Raw genomic sequence first — 22,182 nt, forward strand, 5'->3', positions numbered from 1 at the left:
GATCAAAGACTGAATCTTCAGGCAGGCCTCATCCTCCTTTACTCTTCTCAATACAGACCAGAGAACGATCTTTAGGAGCCGTCTGATAATGTGGGATGTTTTCAGACAGAGATAAATAGGCAGAGAATAAAAGATGACATCGATAGAAGCCAAAAAAAGTCTGAAAAGGGCCTCAAAAGAAGCTGTTCAGTATCTATGACATGTTTTTATTTCTTCCAGGTACTGAGTTGCTCTTTGCTGTGATTGGTCCAATAACACGTGATAATAACACCCTAAAACATAACATGGGCATATATTGGCTACATAAAATCCCCCAAATTATTATAATCATTATAACATGTGTATTAACATCTGTAAAATCTGCATGATTTGCATAATCACCATTGATGCACTGAACATGGCCTTGGATGACTTCAAATAGACGCCAGAATCCAAAATGCCATATAAGGTGCACAGACACCAAAGAGGAAGTACACAGAGATGAAACCGAATTCTAGAATCTGTGCAGTTCTGTAGCGTACTCCAACATGATGGATTCTGAAGGAGGCTATCGGAAATGAACTCTGTTTGGCTAAGAGGGATCAACCTTATGGTTCTGAGACTATTTGTTTTCTTTCTGTTCCTACAAATCAGCTGACCCTAGAGGAAAGTGTGACAAGCCTTAAGACTAAGCAGCCATACTTAGCTTTTCGCCAAAAGAAAGCCTTTCCTTGAAAAAAGTCCCTCTAGATCCACACGCTAAGGGAACATCCGTGATAACTTTGAAACGAATAGTGAATGATGAGTCCAAAAGATGATTCACACAAAATGTTTGTATGAATTAAGGAGAGGTCAAAGGATGGGGCCAAAATACACACAAGCGCGTGCACATGTGTACGCACACACACACTCTGAAACTACAGGACATTGTGATGACTAACTACATCTAATACAACCTCCGTAATACCATCCATACATAGGAACTACTTGAACACCAAAAACAACATTCTAGCTCTGCACGCGTTGCCCATAATAGGTGCAGTGTTGTCACACAGTGTGAAATCAGTTGAACTCCGGTTCACACAATTTTGCTTCAGTTGCTTATGAAGGCAAGAATTTATATTCCAGATATGTGTATATTGACCCTGTCTGACATTCAGAGTGTATTTACAACTTGTCTTTATAAGTCATACTTACTGTCACCATATATTTCATTAAGCTACAGTTAGCGTGTTACTTTACATTTGGACATTTTCACGACTTTGAGTGTTTCCCATCCCAAATGACACCCTGTTCCCTATATAGTGCACTACTTTTGACCCGGGTCCATAGGGCTCTTGTCAAAAGGAGTGTACTATATAGGGAATAGGGTGTCATTTGGAAACACTCTTGGGGTGTGTATTCATCTCTCAGGGACTGAACTGTGCTTTTGATATTAAACAGTCTTGCAGTCTAAAATAAAAAACCCTTAACCGTTCTTTTTTTCTTTCTTAAGCCGCACGCCAAGGCTCCTTGAGTACGACTACTCCTCCAGTCGGGCATGATTCAGGGGAAAAGAATGTCAAATCTCAACAGTTTTGCATTTTTTAAATCTTCACAATAAATCAAGGTTGTAAGTAAACCATACATCACGCGGTACCTAATGTAACTTTGCCTGTTCGGTTAGAGTTCAAGTATTTTTGCTAGAAACTTCCAAATGAACGTTTGCGTCTATGTGGCTTATCTCGTCTCTTGACAGCGTCAATTCTACTACGGTTCTAGTCCAGATCCAGAACTTCGCTAATAACAACAGATAGGAGGTGTATGTTATAGGTTGACTACTACACTGACATGAATGCCACTCTACCAACTGTAAATCAAAGACAGGAACAGGTTTAGAAAACAGAGATGGTTAATGCAAAATCATGGATCATGCAAAAATTACCAGATTGCATTTTCTTGAGAAGGGTGTGTGTGTGTGTGTGTGTGTGTGTATAGCATGCCTATACAGTGCATTCAGAAAGTATTCAGACCTCTTGACTTTTTCCACATTTTGCTGCATTACAGCCTTATTCTAAAATTGATGAAATAAAAAAAATTCCCTCATCAATCTACACACAATATCACATAATGACAAAGGGAAAACAGGTTTTTTAAATGTTTGCAAATGTATGAAAAAATATAAAACAAAAAATACCTTATTTACATAAGTATTCAGAACGTTTGTTATGAGACACCTGAAATTGAGCTCAGGTCCATCCTGTTTCAATTGATAATCCTTGAGATGTTTCTACAACTTGACTGGAGTCCACCTGTGGTAAATTCAATAAATTTGACATGATTTGGAAAGGCACACACATGTCTATATAATGTCCCACAGTTAACAATGCATGTCTGAGCAAAAACCAAGTTATGAGGTCGAAGGAATTGTCCGTAGAGCTCCGAGACATGATTGCGTCGAAGAACAGATCTTGTGAAGAGTACCAAAACATTTCTTCAGCATTGAAAGTCCCCAAGAACACAGTGGCCTCCGCCGGGCCAAACTGAGCAATTGGGGGGGAAGGGCCTTGGTCAGGGAGGTGACCAATAACCAAATGGTCACTCTGGTAGAGCTCCTCTATGGGGATGGGGGAACCTTCCAGAAGGACAACCATCTCTGCATCACTCCACCAATCAGGCCTTTATGGTAGAGTAGCCAGACAGAAGCCACTCTTCAGAAAAAGGCAGGACAGCTTGCTTGGAGTTTGCCAAAAAGCACCTAAAGACTCTCAGACCATGAGAAATAAATCAAATCAACATTTATTTGTCACATGCGCCGAATACAACAAGTGTAGACTTTACCGTGAAATGCTGACTTACAAGCCCTTAACCAACAGTGCAGTTCAAGAAGAAGAAGATATTTACCAAGTAGGCTAACACAATAAGAATAACGAGGCTATATACAGGGGGCACCGGTACCAAGTCAGTGTGCAGGGGTACAAGCTAGTTGAGGTAATCTGTACATGTATGTGGGGGCGAAGTGACTATGCATAGGTAACAAACAAACAGCGAGTGTACAAAAGGGAGGGGGAACTCTCTGGTCTGATGAAATCAAGATTTAATTATTTGGCCTGAATGCCAAGCTTCACGTCTGGAGGTAACCTGGCACCATCCCTACGGTGAAGCATGGTGGTGGCAGCATCATGCTGTCATCTGCCTTTTTCTGAGGATTGGCTTCTAACATCTCTAGAGAGGCCTGAAAATAGATGTGCAGCAACTTTCCCCATCCAACCTGACAGAGCTTGAGAGGATCTGCAGAGAAGAATGGGAGAAACTCCCCAAATACAGGTGTGTCAACCTTGTAGCATCAAACCCAAGAAGAGTCGAGGCTGTAATCGCTGCCAAATGTGCTTCAAAGTACTGAGTAAAGGGTCTGAATACTTATGTAAATGTAATATTTCAGATTTTGCACAACAAGAACAAATACAGTTTTTTGCTTTGTCATAATGGGGAATTGTGTGATGAGGGGGAAAAAACATTTTAATCAATTTTAGAATAAGGCTGTACCTAACAAAATGTGGAAAAAGTTAAGTGGTCTGAATACTTTCACGAATGCACTGTATATGTGTAAACACCAAATACACTCATCATAAGTGAAAATTAACACATAGACTTGAGGTTCCATTACTTAACTTGAACCAGGAAATAGTCAATAAAACAAATCCCTCAATTAAATTAAAATACCCAACAGACACACCCCTTAACTACAGTTCTAGTGAGTTTTGTGAATCCGTCCCAAGGTCTCCTACTTGGGTTGGGCCGATCGATATATGATCAAATTGAATATCGGGATATTTGACATTGACGATATATCGTGAAGTGCAAGACTACTCGATTTGAACTTTACAAATCAAAAACTGTGCAGTTTTATCAGTTAGGCTGTTTAAATATGTTGAAAATGAAGTCCAAATTAGTTAACTAAGCCTTATTGTTTCACAATACAAAGATTATTTAACGTTACTATCGTAAATAAGCACAAAAACAGCACAGGCTGGAATGATTTACTCATTAACTACGCAAAACGATTGTATCAGATTTTGCAATATCTGGAGTAGCATATCATAGAAGATGTCTCCCCAAATATCATCCAAACCCATCTCCTACACTACAGTAATCTGTAATCCCTGTACTGTTAGTAGCTTCATCAATACTACTGGAATCTATGAGAACGACAAGTCCACAGGCATTTGCCATTTTACAGTTTAGGAAAAAAAGAAAAACTGTTTGCAGAGAAAAACTGAAAAACACTTAATCACTTGGTTTCTGGCAACTTTGTGGCTTATTTCAGTATCCACACTGTATTTTCAGTGGTTGCCTTTTCCAGTCTTCAGCTAAACCCGATGCTACAATGAATGTGGTGAGAATGAGAAACTAAAGCTAAATAGAGTCCATGGGTATTCCAGGAATGTTTCAGTTCATTAACCTCTGTGTAGTGGTCATGCTGACCAATCTGTGGGAAACATAATGTATATTTGGCGCAAAAAAACATATTTTCCAAAATGGGAAATAATCGTTGTGTTTTAGTCATACTAAACTACAACAAAAAAAAACATTGGCTGTATAGAGCCTGCATAACATTGAGACAATAGCGTTTCAGTCATTTACTAATATTACCATCAATTACATTTAAAATGTTAGTCTGTCCCTGTTTAAAGGGCCAAACAATCTGCAAATGCAGTTTTTCCCCAATATGTCTAAACACGTGTTAAATTAGCTTCGCTGACTATTGTATGATAACAATATATTTGAAAAGAGATACAATATACATTTTTGAAATAACTTCATAACGTACATAAGAATGCGAAAGAAGGTTTTCATGTCATCAATATAGATTTTTGAGAAGCCATGTTAACTCCGCGTCGTTGCATGTTGGGTGCTTTGCTTAACACCACACCAAGGACCTGAAGATGTTTCCAGCTCCAAATAGCCAAAAGTCGTTGCAATTAAAACGCTTATGTCTAATTAGGCCAAAAGCCTCGAGGGATCCCGACATAAAAACGACGTCCACTGGACAGAGAATGTCCAATTGACTCCCTAATGAATTTAATGCCAAAGCTCCTAACAACCTGCGCCTCATTAACTTGAGTAGTCTACAACGGGAGGAGGGGCAAAGAAGCTTTAGAGCTGCAGATAGATCAATAGTTTTGCAAACAGGACTTTAACTTAAGTAGCTTTCATTTAACTGATACGCCATTCTTTTGCAGCATCACTGTCTGGGGAGCAGTCTCACACCTCGCCTTCTCCCCGCGCGTCTCGGTGCCGTGCCCGCGAGGAGACGGTGATTGGTTCTTAAGTCATCTAACATGAAGTCTGGGGTGATAAGAGGACTTCAATTACAATCCCGGGCCCGCGCGAAGAACCCCTGTCCGTTTATTATTCATCACCGACAAGGTTCACGCGCCGATAAAGCGATGACCAGATTAAAAGTACGTGCATTTTTAGAAAACCACGCACAGCGCACAATGAGAAAGAAAAAGCCGGTTGTTTATGTCTTTAGAGTGATTTAAAAATATAATTGAGCTTCTTGGAAATCAATTACATATTTAAATTGTTGTAATAAGAATGTGAAAAGAGAAACATCAGACCTTTTGCTTTTTTTTCCTGAATTAGGAATTATTAATGTAACATGCGCTTTATAAAACGACAAGGGCAAAAAGGCTGCAATAAAACAGGCCCCAAACATAGTATTGAAGAACTATGGAATACCACGTTTTTAACATCTCAACGGGTCTTACGATGTCAATTAAAATAATAGGCCTATAGTCTTATTATCGTTCATCACATTTTATAATTACACGCGTGCTAAAACTTGCACTGCAGGTGCGTGTAGTGCGCATCCATTCTAGGCGGAATTGTTCTCCGTTCTTAAAATGCGCAATGGCATGAAATGGGTCAAATATGGAAGTAATATGATGTTAATTTGGCCGATAGAATATTAGGGAACTTAGTAGGCCAAATTGGTATTGGAAAACAATAAACCACATTTCGGTGAGGGGAAGGTTGTTGCTCTTAATCCGATATCCGAGGGAAATTACTGGGTGTCATTTTAACTATTCAGGCCTATAATCTATTGTCACGATACACCAAGATGAAATCACTAGGCACAAAATGACAAACAAAAAGCATTTCCTTTAAGACAAGTGAATATGTTAGAGGTTCAGGCCTATAATCTATTGTCACGATACACCAAGATGAAATCACTAGGCACAAAAATGACAAACAAAAAGCATTTCCTTTAAGACAAGTGAATATGTTAGAGGTTTCAAATGTGAACAACTTCTAGTCTATTAGACTGGAGAGAAAAAATACTGAAAATCAGGAAAACAAAATGATATGCTATTTTATGGAAAAAAACACAAATTATAGAAATATTGTACACTCACTGAACATTCGATTTATCTCGTTAACCTGATTATCACACACCGTGTTGAACCCGCAGCCTGGAGACGCGCTTTCTAATAAAAATTAGGCTTTCTTGTTTCTTGACGCATAAATGTCATAAAACATCAGTCAAAAATTGCTTGATATACATAAATGAGCAATTCACTAGAAATATGCAAATGCACGAAGTCCAATAATACATACATACAATAACTGTACAGCATTTAAAAAACGTATTCGTTACATTGTCAAAAGCGATTAAAACATTAGTGTTAATGTTTATAAAGTAGTATCAAGCCTCATTAAATGCCATAGAAAAACAAAAGGGTTCCAAATTGATGCCATTCAGACATGAAGCGAGCAAGTAAATAAACACTTCCCTTGCCAGGTATCCAGCATCACTCATTGCGCAACCTATTCTCCTTCTAAATATTTCCATTTTATATTGTGCACGTGCACACATGGGGGAAAAAAAGGCTAGGTCAAGGCAAAAGAGACACAGCTGTCTTTAAAACGTATTAAATATACTTCGTAGAAAAGAGCACAAAGTGTGTATACGAAAAGGAACCGTTTATCTTCCTATATCTCGACCTGGGAGCAGAGGCTCCGCGCGCAGGATGTTGGAGAGCGAAAGTGTGCCTCTCGTGAAAGAGTGCTTGTCGGAGAGGCCTCTGATTGGCTGGTTGCACTGACAGCTTCGCCGTTGATTGCTGGAGGAGAAGCCCGACCCCTTTCACTCTTCTAGGGGACCATTCATAAACTACACAAGTCCAGCTCGCACAGCTGAGTGTGGACAACAGTGGGGCAAGGTAGGAGAATAACGCGTAGTTTTCACGTTCAACCGAACGGACAAGGAGAGATGAGTGGTCACGACCAGAGCTTTATCCTTTAGGGTCTGCAAGCGCGAGGACACGGACGGTATTATACTGAACACTGAGCCCACCCCATTCTGGGGCTGCCTACTGCATATGACTTGGACTGATATTTAGTAGCCTATTACGTCGCATCCCTATCGGTTTCCTTCCGACACTGTCTGACGTCCATCCGCTGAGTACGCAAAAAAAGTTTAATTATATATTTTTTCCATTGCTTGGGGAAGAGCGTTTCGCCTCTGGCTTTACCGGTAAGCATTGGATCCGTCAACGTACTGCGACTCGCCGGTGTACAGCCCGGACCTCTGCCCAAACATGATCGCGACGCAGGCAAAGCTGGTCTACCAGCTCAACAAATATTACAGCGAGAGATGCCAAACTCGAAAAGCGGCCATTGCAAAGACTATCCGGGAGGTGTGTAAGGTAGTGTCGGACGTCCTGAAGGAGGTCGAGGTGCAGGAACCCCGGTTCATCTCCTCTCTCAGCGAGATAGAGGCGCGCTTCGAGGGGATGGAGGTCATAGCCCCCAACGAGTTCGAGGTAGTCCTCTACCTCAACCAGATGGGAGTGTTCAACTTTGTTGACGACGGTTCTCTGCCCGGCTGCGCTGTACTGAAGCTGAGCGACGGCCGCAAAAGAAGTATGTCTCTCTGGGTCGAGTTCATAACCGCCTCGGGCTACCTTTCCGCCCGGAAGATCCGCTCAAGGTTTCAGACTCTGGTGGCGCAAGCGGTGGATAAGTGTAGCTACCGTGACGTGGTTAAAATGGTAGCAGATACAAGTGAGGTAAAACTAAGGATCCGGGAGAGATACGTGGTTCAGATCACCCCTGCGTTCAAGTGCACAGGGATCTGGCCTAGGAGCGCTGCCCAGTGGCCCATGCCCCATATCCCCTGGCCTGGTCCGAACCGGGTGGCCGAGGTCAAGGCCGAGGGCTTTAACCTGCTCTCCAAAGAGTGCTACTCGTTGACCGGGAAACAGAGCTCGGCTGAGAGTGACGCCTGGGTCTTGCAGTTCAGCGAGGCCGAGAATAGGCTCCTGATGGCGGGATGCAGGAAAAGATGCCTCTCGGTCCTGAAGACTCTCCGCGACCGTCATCTCGAGCTACCCGGTCAGCCACTCCAGAGCTACCACATGAAGACCCTGCTGCTGTATGAGTGTGAGAAACACCCGAGAGAGACCGACTGGGACGAGTCCTGCCTCGGAGATCGAATCAACGGAATTCTGCTGCAGCTCATCTCGTGTTTGCAGTGCCGCAGATGCCCCCATTATTTCTTACCAAATTTGGACCTGTTTCAGGGGAAGCCCCACTCGGCCCTGGAAGCTGCCGCAAAGCAGACGTGGAGACTGGCGAGGGAAATCCTCACGAATGCAAAAAGTTTGGACAAATTATAAACTGTCGTATTGTCTGATTGTGATACTATTGCTATTTAGGGCCGAGGTGACGTTTTGAGATCACTTCAGAGTGGAGGAAAACGTCATGATCTTGGGTTCTCCGAGCAATGTGAAACAATTGAGAAATTAAAAACAAGCAAACAAAAAAAAACTTTTACAACGGAGTGAAATGGGACATTGCCATTCAGAGAGAGAGAACGTGAAGGTACATTAACTAAATGTAATACTTTTTTGTTGTTTTGTTTTAAAATGTTTTCACAAAGTGAATAAATGTTTATTTAAAATTATATGCACAAAATCTTTAAGTGAAAGAATAAAAATGTAGCGTGCCAAGTTCCAATTTTTCATTACGTGACCTTAAACTGAAATGTTAATAAAACTAAGAAAATTACATTACAACTTGGCCTTGTGTTTGTATACATGTTTTGAGAACTGGCATTGTTTAGTAAAAGTAATACACATTTAATTTATATTTACTAGATAAAGAGGATCGTGAAATCAATTCCTGTGTGAAAAACAGAAATAATGTGCGTAAAAAAAGGAATGTTAATACAAATATATTTACATATGGCAAATCTTGGACCTAGATTAATTTGATACAAAATACGAGTTTTGCATTATTATGCATATCAATGAACATACATTAATTTTCGTCTTGGAATAGTTAATATAGCACACTATAATTTAGTTCAATTTGATGCAAATTGTTTTAACAAAAGAATAACGTCTATTTAGTCGACAGTTTGATGTCGATAGGCTATATGGCTGCAAAAAAAATAATATTTAAACACACCGGTATGCATGTCTGTTATTACTGTGTATTAACTATTGGGGAGATATGCAATTTCTTCGCTGAATTATAGCCTGAGGATAAAGAGAAACACACCACCCACTTGTAGTAGGCCCATTCACCAGAATAGACCATTGCTAAATTCAGGTTAATTCATTTGCCGAAAAATATTAACGCATGAAAATCAAAACCTCAAATGTTGATTAATGAACTTATCTGTTATTATAACTAGATTATGATTATAACTGTTATTATTGACAATAACCCTGGGCGCAGACTGCTGAAAAAAAGATACACAACTGTCACTCAATGACTAGCCAGGGAAAGTCAGGCCCATTTCTTAACGAGACCTGATTCATATTGCTTTCTGCTACGAGCGACTAAACACCACGCGGGTATATTGCTTAGTACAGTAGGCTATCCATTAGCAGCAGCCTATTTGGTTTATCACTGAACTGTTGAATACAAATAGAACGAGGATATTTTGAGATTAATATGAATTACTATAGCCTGCAATTTAAGATATATTCAAATGAGTCATATAGGCTACATTTCAACGGTGTCGAATAATTACATTCAAGTAATTTCATGGTTTTTATTCTCAACAAAACTTAACACAACATAAGCCATTGGCCTACACAGTATTTCTGATTCCTGGGCTGTATTTCACGAACAACTGAAAGACCCGAAGGAAGAAGAGCAGGCCTAGTCTTCTCTCTATAGCAGGCACACTGTATTATGATGTGCGATAGACTAACTTATTTTTCAAATGTTTGCTTGTGATGCTTCTGCAGACTCTGAGGCCTTTGTGGATCGAATCTGCAGAGCAAACACCCGTTTTCAGAGAGATGTGATGTTGTCAATGACGTAGCCCGCTAAACCAATGCAATTCAAGCACGAGTGAAGGTATAGCTTAATGTTCACTTTCACTATGCAAATACACACACTACATAACAGCATCATAGCCTATACGGTTGTTATAATCTCAATTATAGAGATTATTGAGTCTCGATCTACATTTGGATTATTCAATAATTATTTGACTTGATGATGATCGCAGAAGTCGAGGCTGCTTACAGTCGTCGTGCAATAGCCTAAAGGCTTTTAGTCTACGCATTGTCATGGTTGGAGTTATTTACTAAATTATTTTAAAGGCTTTATAAAGCAATTAGGCTGCAGAAAAGCATGACTTGGAGGTGCTGGGTTCAGGGAAGGACTGGGAGAAAGGCCTGAGCCATTTTGAAAACTGGTTTTACAGAAAGCCCTTCTCTTACCTTTGGATCGATCGTCTTAAAGCTGGTCTCATCTTCATCCACCTCAAAGTAGAGTTCAGACGCGGTGATGGACAGCGTTCCTTTCACCACCACCGCCGGGGCGACCAGCTGAGCGCTAGTGCTCATGTTTACAGGGCCTAGGAGACAGACAGGGCCCAACAACGGCACGGGCCAGAAAGCAAACATTAGCCCGCTTTACAAAAATCACCCCCTTCCCCTCCTCGAGAAAACGAGAGTTTTTTCAAAGGGCATCAGCGTGTAAAAGTAAACATATAAACTCAACAAGGGCACGCACTGACTTTGATGGCTCTTTTTGTCTCCGTGAAAATACCATAACAATATAGAGAAGGCCACATATGCATTTTTAATGAGGGAAAATATTTGCTCTAGGCCAGAGCTGCCAGCCCTCTTCCTGGAGAACTACCGTCCCGTGGGTTTTCAGTCCAACCCCAATTTAACACACCTGATTCGACTAATTAGCTGCTCAACAAGACCTTAACTAGCTGAATCAGATCTGCTAAATTAAGGTTGGACTGAAAACCTACAGGACAGTAGATCTCCAGGAAGAGGGTTGGGCAGCCCTGCTCTGGGCCATGGGTCGGTTATATAGGCCTATCTATCAGATGCGAGGTCAGGAAGAAAAATAAATATAATTCTCAATATATGTATAATTGTATCATTTTTAGCTTAAAACTGCATGCAAATGATTTGTGTAACTGCAATTTAAATTAAGAATGCAATTTTACATTTCACAATTATTATTAGCATTATTAGACCTAATTTCCTTGCTAGATCGAGTTAGATCTAATATGGCGTGTTGATAAGCACTGAAACCAGAATCACCATGATCTGAACAGTTCCTCTTTAGACTACAGGGAGGGAGAGGTGGTTTGACCCGCTGAGTAAAATAAAATATCAGCATCTGCGTAACCCAAGACAGACCAGCTTTGTCAAAAATAGAATCAGCTGTCAATCAGGCCCCATTGATTGCGGGCTGGTGCTACATCTGTTTAATCTCTCATCAATCTTAATTTATACCAGTATGACAATGAGAAGGCCGCTCGAGGGAGCAACGTGTAAGCTCTTGCCGCTCCTGCCCCGCTCTCCACGTGTGCAGAAGCATTGTATTTGCAGATGTGCCGCGCGGCAGAAAGGGTCTTCAGAGCCCGGCTTGATTTCCCCAAAGCACCCACGTCTTTCCGAAACGGATGGCTATGGAATAAACAGATATGTTCATTTGTTGCCGTCTCCCCCTCCCTCCCCCGTAGCCCTCCGAGCATTAGCATGTAATCCGGGCGCGAAATAACATTTTTCAATCACTGCCGTGGAGACATTCAATTACACCTGGTGTTGTTCAGACAGACAGCTGCCTGTACTGGGACGCTGCCTCCTGTCTGCCTGTCTAGTCAGAGGAGTAGGAGACCCACATGACAATTTCCACTTCATTTCAGAATCCATGTCACTTTACTATGCATGGAATCTCCCCTTAACACTATTGTCATCGTTGGCGTTGTGTTTTCATATAATTGCGCTCTGAGCGCATTTATATTAGTCTACAGTGGGTGAACAAGTTATAGTGGAAAGCCACGATGTGGGGAAATTGAGGATTATATAGGATGCAATCCGATTAATAATTTAACTAACAGGCCTGTAGGAGTTCCAGGTATAGGGAGCCACATTTACACTTTTATGGGTGTCTGATAATGGATTTAAAGTGGATAAGAAATTGGACAGCAACGTCATTTTATGTGTTTGAGTCTTGTTAACGGCAAGGCCTACAGTCGATTTGATCTCAGCCTATACTATTTAATCGACATGGATTCATATAGGAAAACTGCACATTTAGAGCAATCATAAACAACTAAAGACACAGAACATGTTTAAGGTCCATAGTGCTATTCTAAAATGTGAAAATAATACCGGTTAGCTAAAAGCCGTGCACATATACGCTATGCCCAATCATAAAATAGGCCCACATGGGATGTATGTGTCAAAATATCGCACTTTTCATGAGTACATATTTGCGATTTTCATTTAACATAAAGGAAGTCAGACGTAGGCTCCAAAATAGAAATTAACCTCGAGGCCAAAACATTTAGACAAAATGCACAGTTCACTTCTTCAATTATAGGCCTATTCTCAACCTGTCAATGATACAAAATAAAAAACTATGAATCATATTACACAAGCGTGTTGGTACTTTTGTACTATCATTTCATTACAAACAAAAATGCGCTTTGCTTTGAGATATGTGAACTTGTAAACAAGCGCCAATAGGACATGTTTGTGTGTGTGTTATTGTCCTCTCCTCCCCCAAAGCCAGAGCATCATGAGACTCCAGGGGTAATGGGAGGCGCTGGGGAGGCTATCCCCCCTTATTAACCGTTCGGGAGCCCCGTTATCCCGGTTAGCCTCAAAGTACCCGGAGCAGCACCCGCACGCGTTAGCAATGGAGACGCTTTAATTAAAGGCGGGAGGGGGAGAATTCAACTAACGTGCGTTCCCAGCCCCCTCTAGATGATGCGCGCTGGGACATGGAAACGGATGAGCAGCATGCGGTACCTGTTAGGTTCTCCAATTCCTTCTCCTCCAAGGATGATAGAGTGTCATCGTCGCCATCCAACAATATCTCACTCTCAGAGTTCTGATTTCCCATCGCGTGACTTCTGATGGACTGTTTGCCTTTGAGGATATCTTCCTCCGGAGCTGAAAGAAGAAAAGCATTTTAAACCGCCATCCAAACGTAATTGTGTTTTTACCAAGTTACTTTTCTGTACAGAGGTTAGTATCCTAACAAGAAACGTTTGAAATATATAGACAACAAATACGCTGCTATTCTGGGCTATGTTTAATGATAGTTTACTATATCACAGAATGAAAGATGTAATATTAAAAAGATCACTGAAAATGCATGGCTATATAACCTATTCATTGTAGCATATTTAATTGATCCATAATTCGTACTACGAAAGTAAAGTGAATATTCAAATGTCAATATAAATATGTATTGAGTTGAGTTGTCTATTTTGCCAGAAATGTCTTTAATTATTTAGGCTAACTCTTGACGTTTTGCATTGCATTCCAGAAAGGATTCGAAATTAAATTGGTCAAAAGTATTTTAAGATTTGACAAAATAGCATGAATAAGTCTGATAAAAATTAAATAATGCTATAATTGTGATAAAGGAATAGTTTATAACTCAAGTGCACATTCAGATGCAACATGGATCTAATGCTAATATGATTCTTAGTACAATGAAAACTCCATGCGAAAAATAACATCAACATAAAGATGCTCAAGCTGATGGAAACATTAAAACTGGGTTATAAAACCATGATAGAAAACTGGCAACAATTTTAAGTAGAACTTCATGCAATTTTCATATGTTATTGTAACATTTGTCAAGTTATCATAGAGCCATAAACCCAGTTGGAACACTAGCAATGACTCTTGGGAGCCTTCGGGGTTATTGTGAACATGAAAGGTTACGTTAACAAATCGGACTCTCATCTTATAAAGCTATTTTCCAATGGCGTTGTTCCAACGCAGGCTAGCTATACCCGCATGGTAGCGGGAGTGAGGTTACAATGTCAAAGCGCGACATTGTATCGACTTGTCTTTACTGTATTACCTGAATGGCACTAATCTAATAGTCCAAATCCAACTGTTTTATTTAATTGATACCCAGGCAATAACGTGTATTCCAGTATTTCTAATGCAGATATACAACATTGTATGTAAAGTATAAAATGTACTGAGAAGAAAATATACAATTCACTGTTAAAAACCCAATTTGCCCTTACAAGTCATCAAAACAAAAAATTATTCTGGTCAAACCCAATATCCAGAAACATGAGCCAAAGATATTACAACAAAGCAAAAGAGCCTCCAAAGTTTACTGCCTTTCCTTTTTTATTTAAACGTAACATGACTTGAGGTTCCAAAAGGATTTAAGAGAAACAGTAATCTGCAAACATTTACAGAACCCTCATCATGCAGGCCCTTGGTGTGTGTGTGTGTGAGAGAGAATGTGTGTGTGAATGACAGAAAAAGAGAGAGAGAGAGAGTGTGTGTGTGTGTGTGAGAGAGAATGTGTGTGTGAATGACAGAAAAAGAGAGAGAGAGAGTGTGTGTGTGAGAGAGAATGTGTGTGTGAATGACAGAAAAAGAGAGAGAGAGAGAGAGAGAGTGTGTGTGTGTGTTACACTCAACATGGTTTCTTTGCACTCCACTCCAAAACCACTGGACAGTGACCCAGTGGCCCCTCCAATCTCTCTGAGCAGCATCACCTGACGGGGTTAGACCCTAAGATAATTAGCATTTTCTCAACATCACAAACTATAATATATGGACTCCAAAACTGCTGAGAGAGAGCAGAGAGAGAGGTAGAGAGAGAAAGAGAGAGAGAGAGACAAGAGAGAGCAGAGAGAGAGCAGAGAGACCCAAGAGAGAGCAGAGAGAGACCCGAGAGAGACCCAAGAGAGAGCAGAGAGAGAGAGCAGAGAGAGAGCTGAGAAAGAGAGCCGAGAGTGAGAGAGAGAGAGGGAGAGAGAGCAGAGAGAGAAAGAGAGAGCAGAGAGAGAAAGAGAGAGCAGAGAGAGAAAGAGAGAGCTGAGAGAGAAAGAGAGAGCTGAGAGAGAAAGAGTGAGAGAGAGGGAGCTGAGAGAGCGAGTCTAAGAGAGCTGAGAAATCTCATGTCGTGGAAAATATGCAGCTCAATGATATTTAGACTGGTCTTCCTGTAATTAAGTCTCCCCGGAGGATTCTTTAGTTAGCGGCACTGAAATTACTACCAGCTCTCTAATACATACCACATGCTACAATAGTATAGTATATTCACACCGTCCAAGTGAACTGACTGGACAGACGATGGGCCGGGACAACTTTCTCTTACTGACAGGAGTGAGATGAAAAAGGCAGACATATGTATTTGAACTTCTGTACATTCCGCCATAAACATGCTCACTAAGTCTCACCCTGGGAAGACCACAATACTCAACACACTAGCATATGGATGTGGAAGGGTCTTGGGTTGTGTTACAACTAAGAAGAAAACACTACTGTGACTACTACTGCTACTATATCAACTTACTAGTTTGCCAATAAATGTTACTAATAGGCTGTGAATGATTTACTTGTTAGTTGTGAATAGTATTATCAGAATTGGTCATGTTAGATTGTCTATTGTGTGCAAATAAAATTCTACAAACATTGTGTTGCTTTCAAAACTATTTTGTAAATAAATATAAAACAGCCAGGAGAAGTTAAGAAAATAAAAACTCAATTATTAGATTGTACGACAGATAATAATAATCATATTTCATGTACAGTTTAGGCCTGAAGCTAGTTCAATTGGACACCTCCGTCAAATTCAACTCTATACATGTATCCCAATATTACATAATGACATCAAATAAAATATAGTATTCTTGAAAACATAATTGATATGATGTATATTTTTGATATATGACATACGTACAGAGAAGTGTTCTGAATGCATGTGTGTGTTTATGATCAAATGTGGGAGTGTGTATCAAACAATTCAAATCCATTTAACTCCATTTCAACGTAAAAGTGAAGCAACCCAAGCACAGTCAAAACTAAACGGCAGTGAAAAGTCTGAACATTTCATTTAAAAAACGCAATGGATATTAGGCTATGTCTTAGCAAAATATTCAAAGACAAACACATTTAACATGTCCTTCAGCTGAAGCAATGTCTCTGTCAACTGTTGTCTATGTTACTTAGAATTATAAACTGGGTGGTTCGAGCCCTGAATGCCGATTGGCTGAAAGCCGTGGTATATCAGAACGTATACAACAGGTATGACAAAACATTTATTTTTACTGCTCTAATTACGTTGGTAACCAGTTTATAATAGCAGTAAGGCGCCTCAGGCGTTTGTGATATATGCCAATATACCATGGCTAAGGGCTGTATCCAGGCAGTCCGTGTTGCGTTGTGCTTAAGAACAGCTGTTAGCCGTGGTATATTGGCCATATACCACACCCCCTCAGGCCTTAATGCTTAAATATGAAGTCCCAGTGAGTGTGAATGTCTGGCGTTTTGTGGATGTATTATAAATCCTTGACAAATAATTCTGAATAAAACACATACACATTTTACAACATATAACAACACAAGCGTTTCTGAAATAAGCCTGGTATGCCACATAAACAAAATACCCATCAGGTCATGTCACCTAACCCATTCATTGAGATGGAACAGGGGGCACAAACGTGAATAAAACCTGTTTACATTACACTTTCAGGCCCCATTGTGTCTCTATCCAGAGGTTCAAAATTCAAATGCTACGTTCACGCTATATTAAAGACATGCTACGTTCACGCTATATTAAAGACATGCTACGTTCACGCTATAGTAAAGACATGCTACGTTGACGCTATAGTAAAGACATGCTACGTTCACGCTATAGTAAAGACATGCTACGTTCACGCTATATTAAAGACATGCTACGTTCACGCTATATTAAAGACATGCTACGTTCACGCTATACTAAAGACATGCTACGTTCACGCTATAGTAAAGACATGCTACGTTGACGCTATAGTAAAGACATGCTACGTTCACGCTATAGTAAAGACATGCTACGTTCACGCTATATTAAAGACATGCTACGTTCACGCTATAGTAAAGACATTCTACGTTGACGCTATATTAAAGACATGCTACGTTCACGCTATATTAAAGACATGCTACGTTCACGCTATAGTAAAGACATGCTACGTTCACGCTAAATTAAAGACATGCTACGTTCACGCTATAGTAAAGACCTGCTACGTTCACGCTATAGTAAAGACCTGCTACGTTCACGCTATAGTAAAGACATGCTACGTTCACGCTAAATTAAAGACATGCTACGTTCACGCTATAGTAAAGACCTGCTACGTTCACGCTATAGTAAAGACATGCTACGTTCACGCTATATTAAAGACATGCTACGTTCACGCTATATTAAAGACATGCTACGTTCACGCTAAATTAAAGACATGCTACGTTCACGCTATAGTAAAGACCTGCTACGTTCACGCTATAGTAAAGACCTGCTACGTTCACGCTATATTAAAGAGATGCTACGTTCACGCTATAGTAAAGACCTGCTACGTTGACGCTATAGTAAAGACATGCTACGTTCACGCTATAGTAAAGACATGCTACGTTCACGCTATAGTAAAGACATGCTACGTTCACGCTATATTAAAGACATGCTACGTTCACGCTATAGTAAAGACATGCTACGTTCACGCTATATTAAAGACATGCTACGTTCACGCTATAGTAAAGACATGCTACGTTCACGCTATATTAAAGACATGCTACGTTCACGCTATATTAAAGACATGCTACGTTCACGCTATATTAAAGACATGCTACGTTCACGCGATAGTAAAGACATGCTACGTTCACGCTATATTAAAGACATGCTACGTTCACGCTATAGTAAAGGCCTGCTATGTTCATGCTATAGTAATGACATGCTACGTTCATGCTATATTAATGACATGCTACGTTCATGCTATATTAAAGACATGCTACGTTCACGCTATAGTAAAGACATACTACGTTCACGCTATATTAAAGACATGCTATGTTCACGCTAAATTAAAGACATGCTACGTTCACGCTATAGTAAAGACCTGCTACGTTCCCGCTATAGTAAAGACCTGCTACGTTCACGCTATATTAAAGAGATGCTACGTTCACGCTATAGTAAAGACATGCTACGTTGACGCTATAGTAAAGACATGCTACGTTCACGCTATAGTAAAGACATGCTACGTTCACGCTATTTTAAAGACATGCTACGTTCACGCTATACTAAAGACATGCTACGTTCACGCTATACTAAAGACATGCTACGTTCACGCTATACTAAAGACATGCTACGTTCACGCTATACTAAAGACATGCTACGTTCACGCTATACTAAAGACATGCTACGTTCACGCTATACTAAAGACATGCTACGTTCACGCTATGGTAAATACATGCTATGTTCACGCTAAATTAAAGACATGCTACGTTCACGCTATAGTAAAGACCTGCTACGTTCATGCTATAGTAAAGACATGCTACGTTCACGCTATATTAAAGACATGCTACGTTCACGCTATATTAAAGACATGCTACGTTGACGCTATATTAAAGACATGCTACGTTCACGCTATACTAAAGACATGCTATGTTGAGGCCCTATTGCCAGAGGTTCAAAATGCTAATTCATATGCTTACATTACTGAAGCTCAAGGCATGCTTGGTCAAGAGCAATTAAATTGTCAGAATTAACAAATGTGTTTTTAACGAGACCATGCCAGGAGCTGGAGTCATGAGGCGAGTATTGATCTGCTGAACAGAGACATTAGTCTTCAAGTATTTACTCTGTCAGCCACCTCTCCTCCAGCCTCCCTCCACAGCCCTCCCTTCACCCAGGGCAGGACCAAATCAATCCCCAGAAAGGATGTATCTTTCCAGCCATAAATACATAACTAGCCCCCTCACCGACCCAACCAGCCTGACCGCCACGCGTCTGCAGGCCGGCTGGGGCTCTCAGAGTGGAAATGGTCCTCAAGGTTCTTGGCTGAGTATGAATGATCACAGTTGTATAGAATCTAAGGATTGTCCATGGCCTAAATACAGGAATGTTTTCCTCCTACATAGCTTACATTAAAAAGATGCCATTTAGGAAAGGGTTTCCTTATACTTTGTAAAATGCAGAAGTTGTGATGAGTAAGGTATTGTTAACAAACAATACACTTTTTTTGCTAAATAAATTGACAGGAATACAATACTTTTTAAAATCCCAATTAAAAAAATAAATAAATGTATTCTCTTACCGGTTAAATATAACTAATTTCTATTCTTGAGTGTGTTTTCATGACTTGAAAAGTGTTGCCATCACTCTAGTAGCTGGAAACAAATGTTAAATGCAGATGTGCTCATGCACTAAATGTTTTCATTGGGGAAAGAGGAGGGTTCTCTCTCTATTTTCCCTGTTTCATGGGATCAGAATAATTACAGCCAGATATGACCTCTGTTCCCTGTTTGAAAACTCACGACTGCACTCTCGCCTTGCGCTCCACTTCCGTTACAAATGTCGGGTCGATGAAAGGAACAAGAAAGGTTACATCAGAAAATGGACGCCGCAGTCAGGCCTCAAGTCAAAGAGATATTTGAATGATATGTTCTTTCCCCAAATGCAGCAGGGTAGCGTGCGTGTGTGTGTGCATACGCCACTAACAGGACAATACTCTGTAGAGCTATTACCAAGACTGGCTGGTGGCTATTTTCACTACAGTAGTGACTTTTAAAACAAAACACACCCTATATGGCAGAATATGTCCTCCATATGTTGATGAATATATCCATAGCATGTTTTATATTGACTTATTGATGATGCCCCCTACTAGAGCAGTAAAACAGTGATGGAGAGGGGAGAACAATTACAAGTCACCAACTGACGCTTCAATGATCATATGCCTTCATAATCAGTTCTTCATTGTACTAAAATTGTAAGATGGCGCCAACAGACTTGTGTCTAGCCCCTACTCAACATTTATTGTTGAGGGAGAGCATGTCAGCAAGCATCACTGTTTACACCTGCTGTATCCTGTGTTCGTGACCAAATAAAACTCTGATGATTTGAAACGATCTAACATAAAGGGATGAAGGGAAAGAGAATGAGAGAAAAGTAAAAAGAGAATTAGGGAGACACACAAAGAGAAGAGAGAAAGAGAAAGATAGAGAAGAGAAAAACCTAGAGAGCGAGCGAGAGAAAGAGAGCGAGAGTGAGAAAGAGCGAGAAAGTAACAGAGAGAGAAAGAGAGTATCAGAGAGAAGGACCACTGGTCCTCAGGTCCCTCCACCCTCATCTCCACACCACAGACATTACACCCGTCCCTGGTCCCCGCCGGGCCCACGAGGATGCTGGGATTGCCAGACGCTTATTGCTTTTAGATCACATTCTTATTGACTTCTGTCACGGCGGCCGTTTGTCAAGAGGACTGATGTCACCTTTTGGGGGGGGGGGGGGTACTACCTCCATCCCTGTGACATATTGGAGACATTTTCGGGCCAGAAACAGGCCGTTATTGTGGAGTGCAATAGGTTAAGCCGGTAAAAACCAACAGGCCTAGACAGGCACGGCCCTGATCGCTAACCCTGGTGTGACTGGGAATACGGTCTTTAGTGTCTTAGCAGAAAATAGGGATTAGGCTCTACTCTGGGGACTCCTGCTCCTACTTGGCCAATGAATGTGGTAGATGACTAAAACCTTTCTTCACACTGTGCCGACCAGAACCGTACTGTGCTGGGTCGGACATTTCCTTTTCACGCTGTATATTCCAGCATGGTTGCAGCAACCAGGCCAGCCCAGCACAGCTTGGCTTAGTGGTGTGAAAATAGTAGTGTACGTTGCTCCCTAGTTATTATCCAAGATATGCAGGATAACGTTTTAGCAGAAACTAGGGATTAGGGCCTACTCCGGGGAAAACGTCACTCCTACTCTAACGCTAGAGAACATGTGTCCTACGGCCAATGTGGTTAATGGCTTCTACGTTTCCTCCAACCTAGTTATCGCTAAGAATGAGACGGTGACTATTGAACTGTTGGTTCACTATGGTTTAGTTGTCCTCATTGGAAGTTCAACAGAAAATCGGGGTTTAACACTTTCCATAAACGCCTTAAAAACAGAATCTGCACCTGTTGTTTTTAAAGCAAATACAGGGAAACGAAAGGATCAATTGAAACCCAATTCCAGTGCTGGTGGTAAAAGGTAATCAATACTGTTGGTTTTATCGATACCTCTGTCTTCTAGGTAATACAATGGTACTGATGTCACCGTTTCCTTTTACATTTACATTACATTTAAGTCATTTAGCAGACGCTCTTATCCAGAGCGACTTACAAATTGCAAAGTTCATACATATTCATCCTGGTCCCCCCGTGGGAATTGAACCCTGGTCCCCCCGTGGGAATTGAACCCACAACCCTGGCGTTGCAAGCGCCATGCTCTTTTAAACAGAACACGATCCTTGACTTGCTTTTACCACATGGTACGGTTGAGATATTGGTCAAGAGCAACCAAGCTAGTTTTGGTTTCTCTCTGCAACACACACAAACAAGACATACTGTGAATTTAATAGTCCTGATATTTCCAAAATGATTAATTACACCTAAACTAATTAGCCCTCATATAATATTCACCTTCAAAGAAATACCTAATTATGCCCGTGAAAGTTAATGTATCTTTGCTTGGTGACCTTTAGCCAATTAAGATTTGACATCATAAAGAGACAGGTTTGTTAATGGGCATCAACACCGTTGGTCCTCCTCACCTGGCTCTCTTTATGAACATAATGATATCTCTGAGCTGCTCAAACTGAATGCATGTGATTCTGGCACTGTAGCTTCAGTGTTCTTTTATTAATCAAATCAAGTACAAGTCATCCCCTGA

General features: G+C 40.7%; 2 protein-coding genes across 7 annotated transcripts in view; one reads left to right on the top strand and one right to left on the bottom strand.

Moving 5' to 3' along the window:
- The window catches only part of LOC129841100 (lipopolysaccharide-responsive and beige-like anchor protein), a 340,220-nt gene that overhangs the window by 145,325 nt on the left and 172,713 nt on the right, over window positions 1-22,182 (bottom strand). For all 6 annotated transcript variants that reach the window (XM_055909205.1, XM_055909200.1, XM_055909204.1 and 3 more), the window contains 2 exons: window positions 13,272-13,415; window positions 10,710-10,846 (listed from right to left, as the gene is read on the bottom strand). In XM_055909205.1, coding sequence (XP_055765180.1) covers window positions 10,710-10,846; window positions 13,272-13,415 — 281 coding nt within the window. The remainder of the gene's footprint in view (window positions 1-10,709; window positions 10,847-13,271; window positions 13,416-22,182) is intronic.
- Window positions 7,123-9,044, top strand: LOC129841101 (protein mab-21-like 2). Its single transcript, XM_055909206.1, has one exon. The coding sequence runs from the start codon at window positions 7,566-7,568 to the stop codon at window positions 8,643-8,645; it is 1,080 nt and encodes a 359-aa protein (XP_055765181.1). The 5' UTR covers window positions 7,123-7,565; the 3' UTR covers window positions 8,646-9,044.

This window comes from Salvelinus fontinalis, chromosome 42, assembly GCF_029448725.1.
Source record: "Salvelinus fontinalis isolate EN_2023a chromosome 42, ASM2944872v1, whole genome shotgun sequence".
Taxonomy (NCBI): domain Eukaryota; kingdom Metazoa; phylum Chordata; class Actinopteri; order Salmoniformes; family Salmonidae; genus Salvelinus; species Salvelinus fontinalis.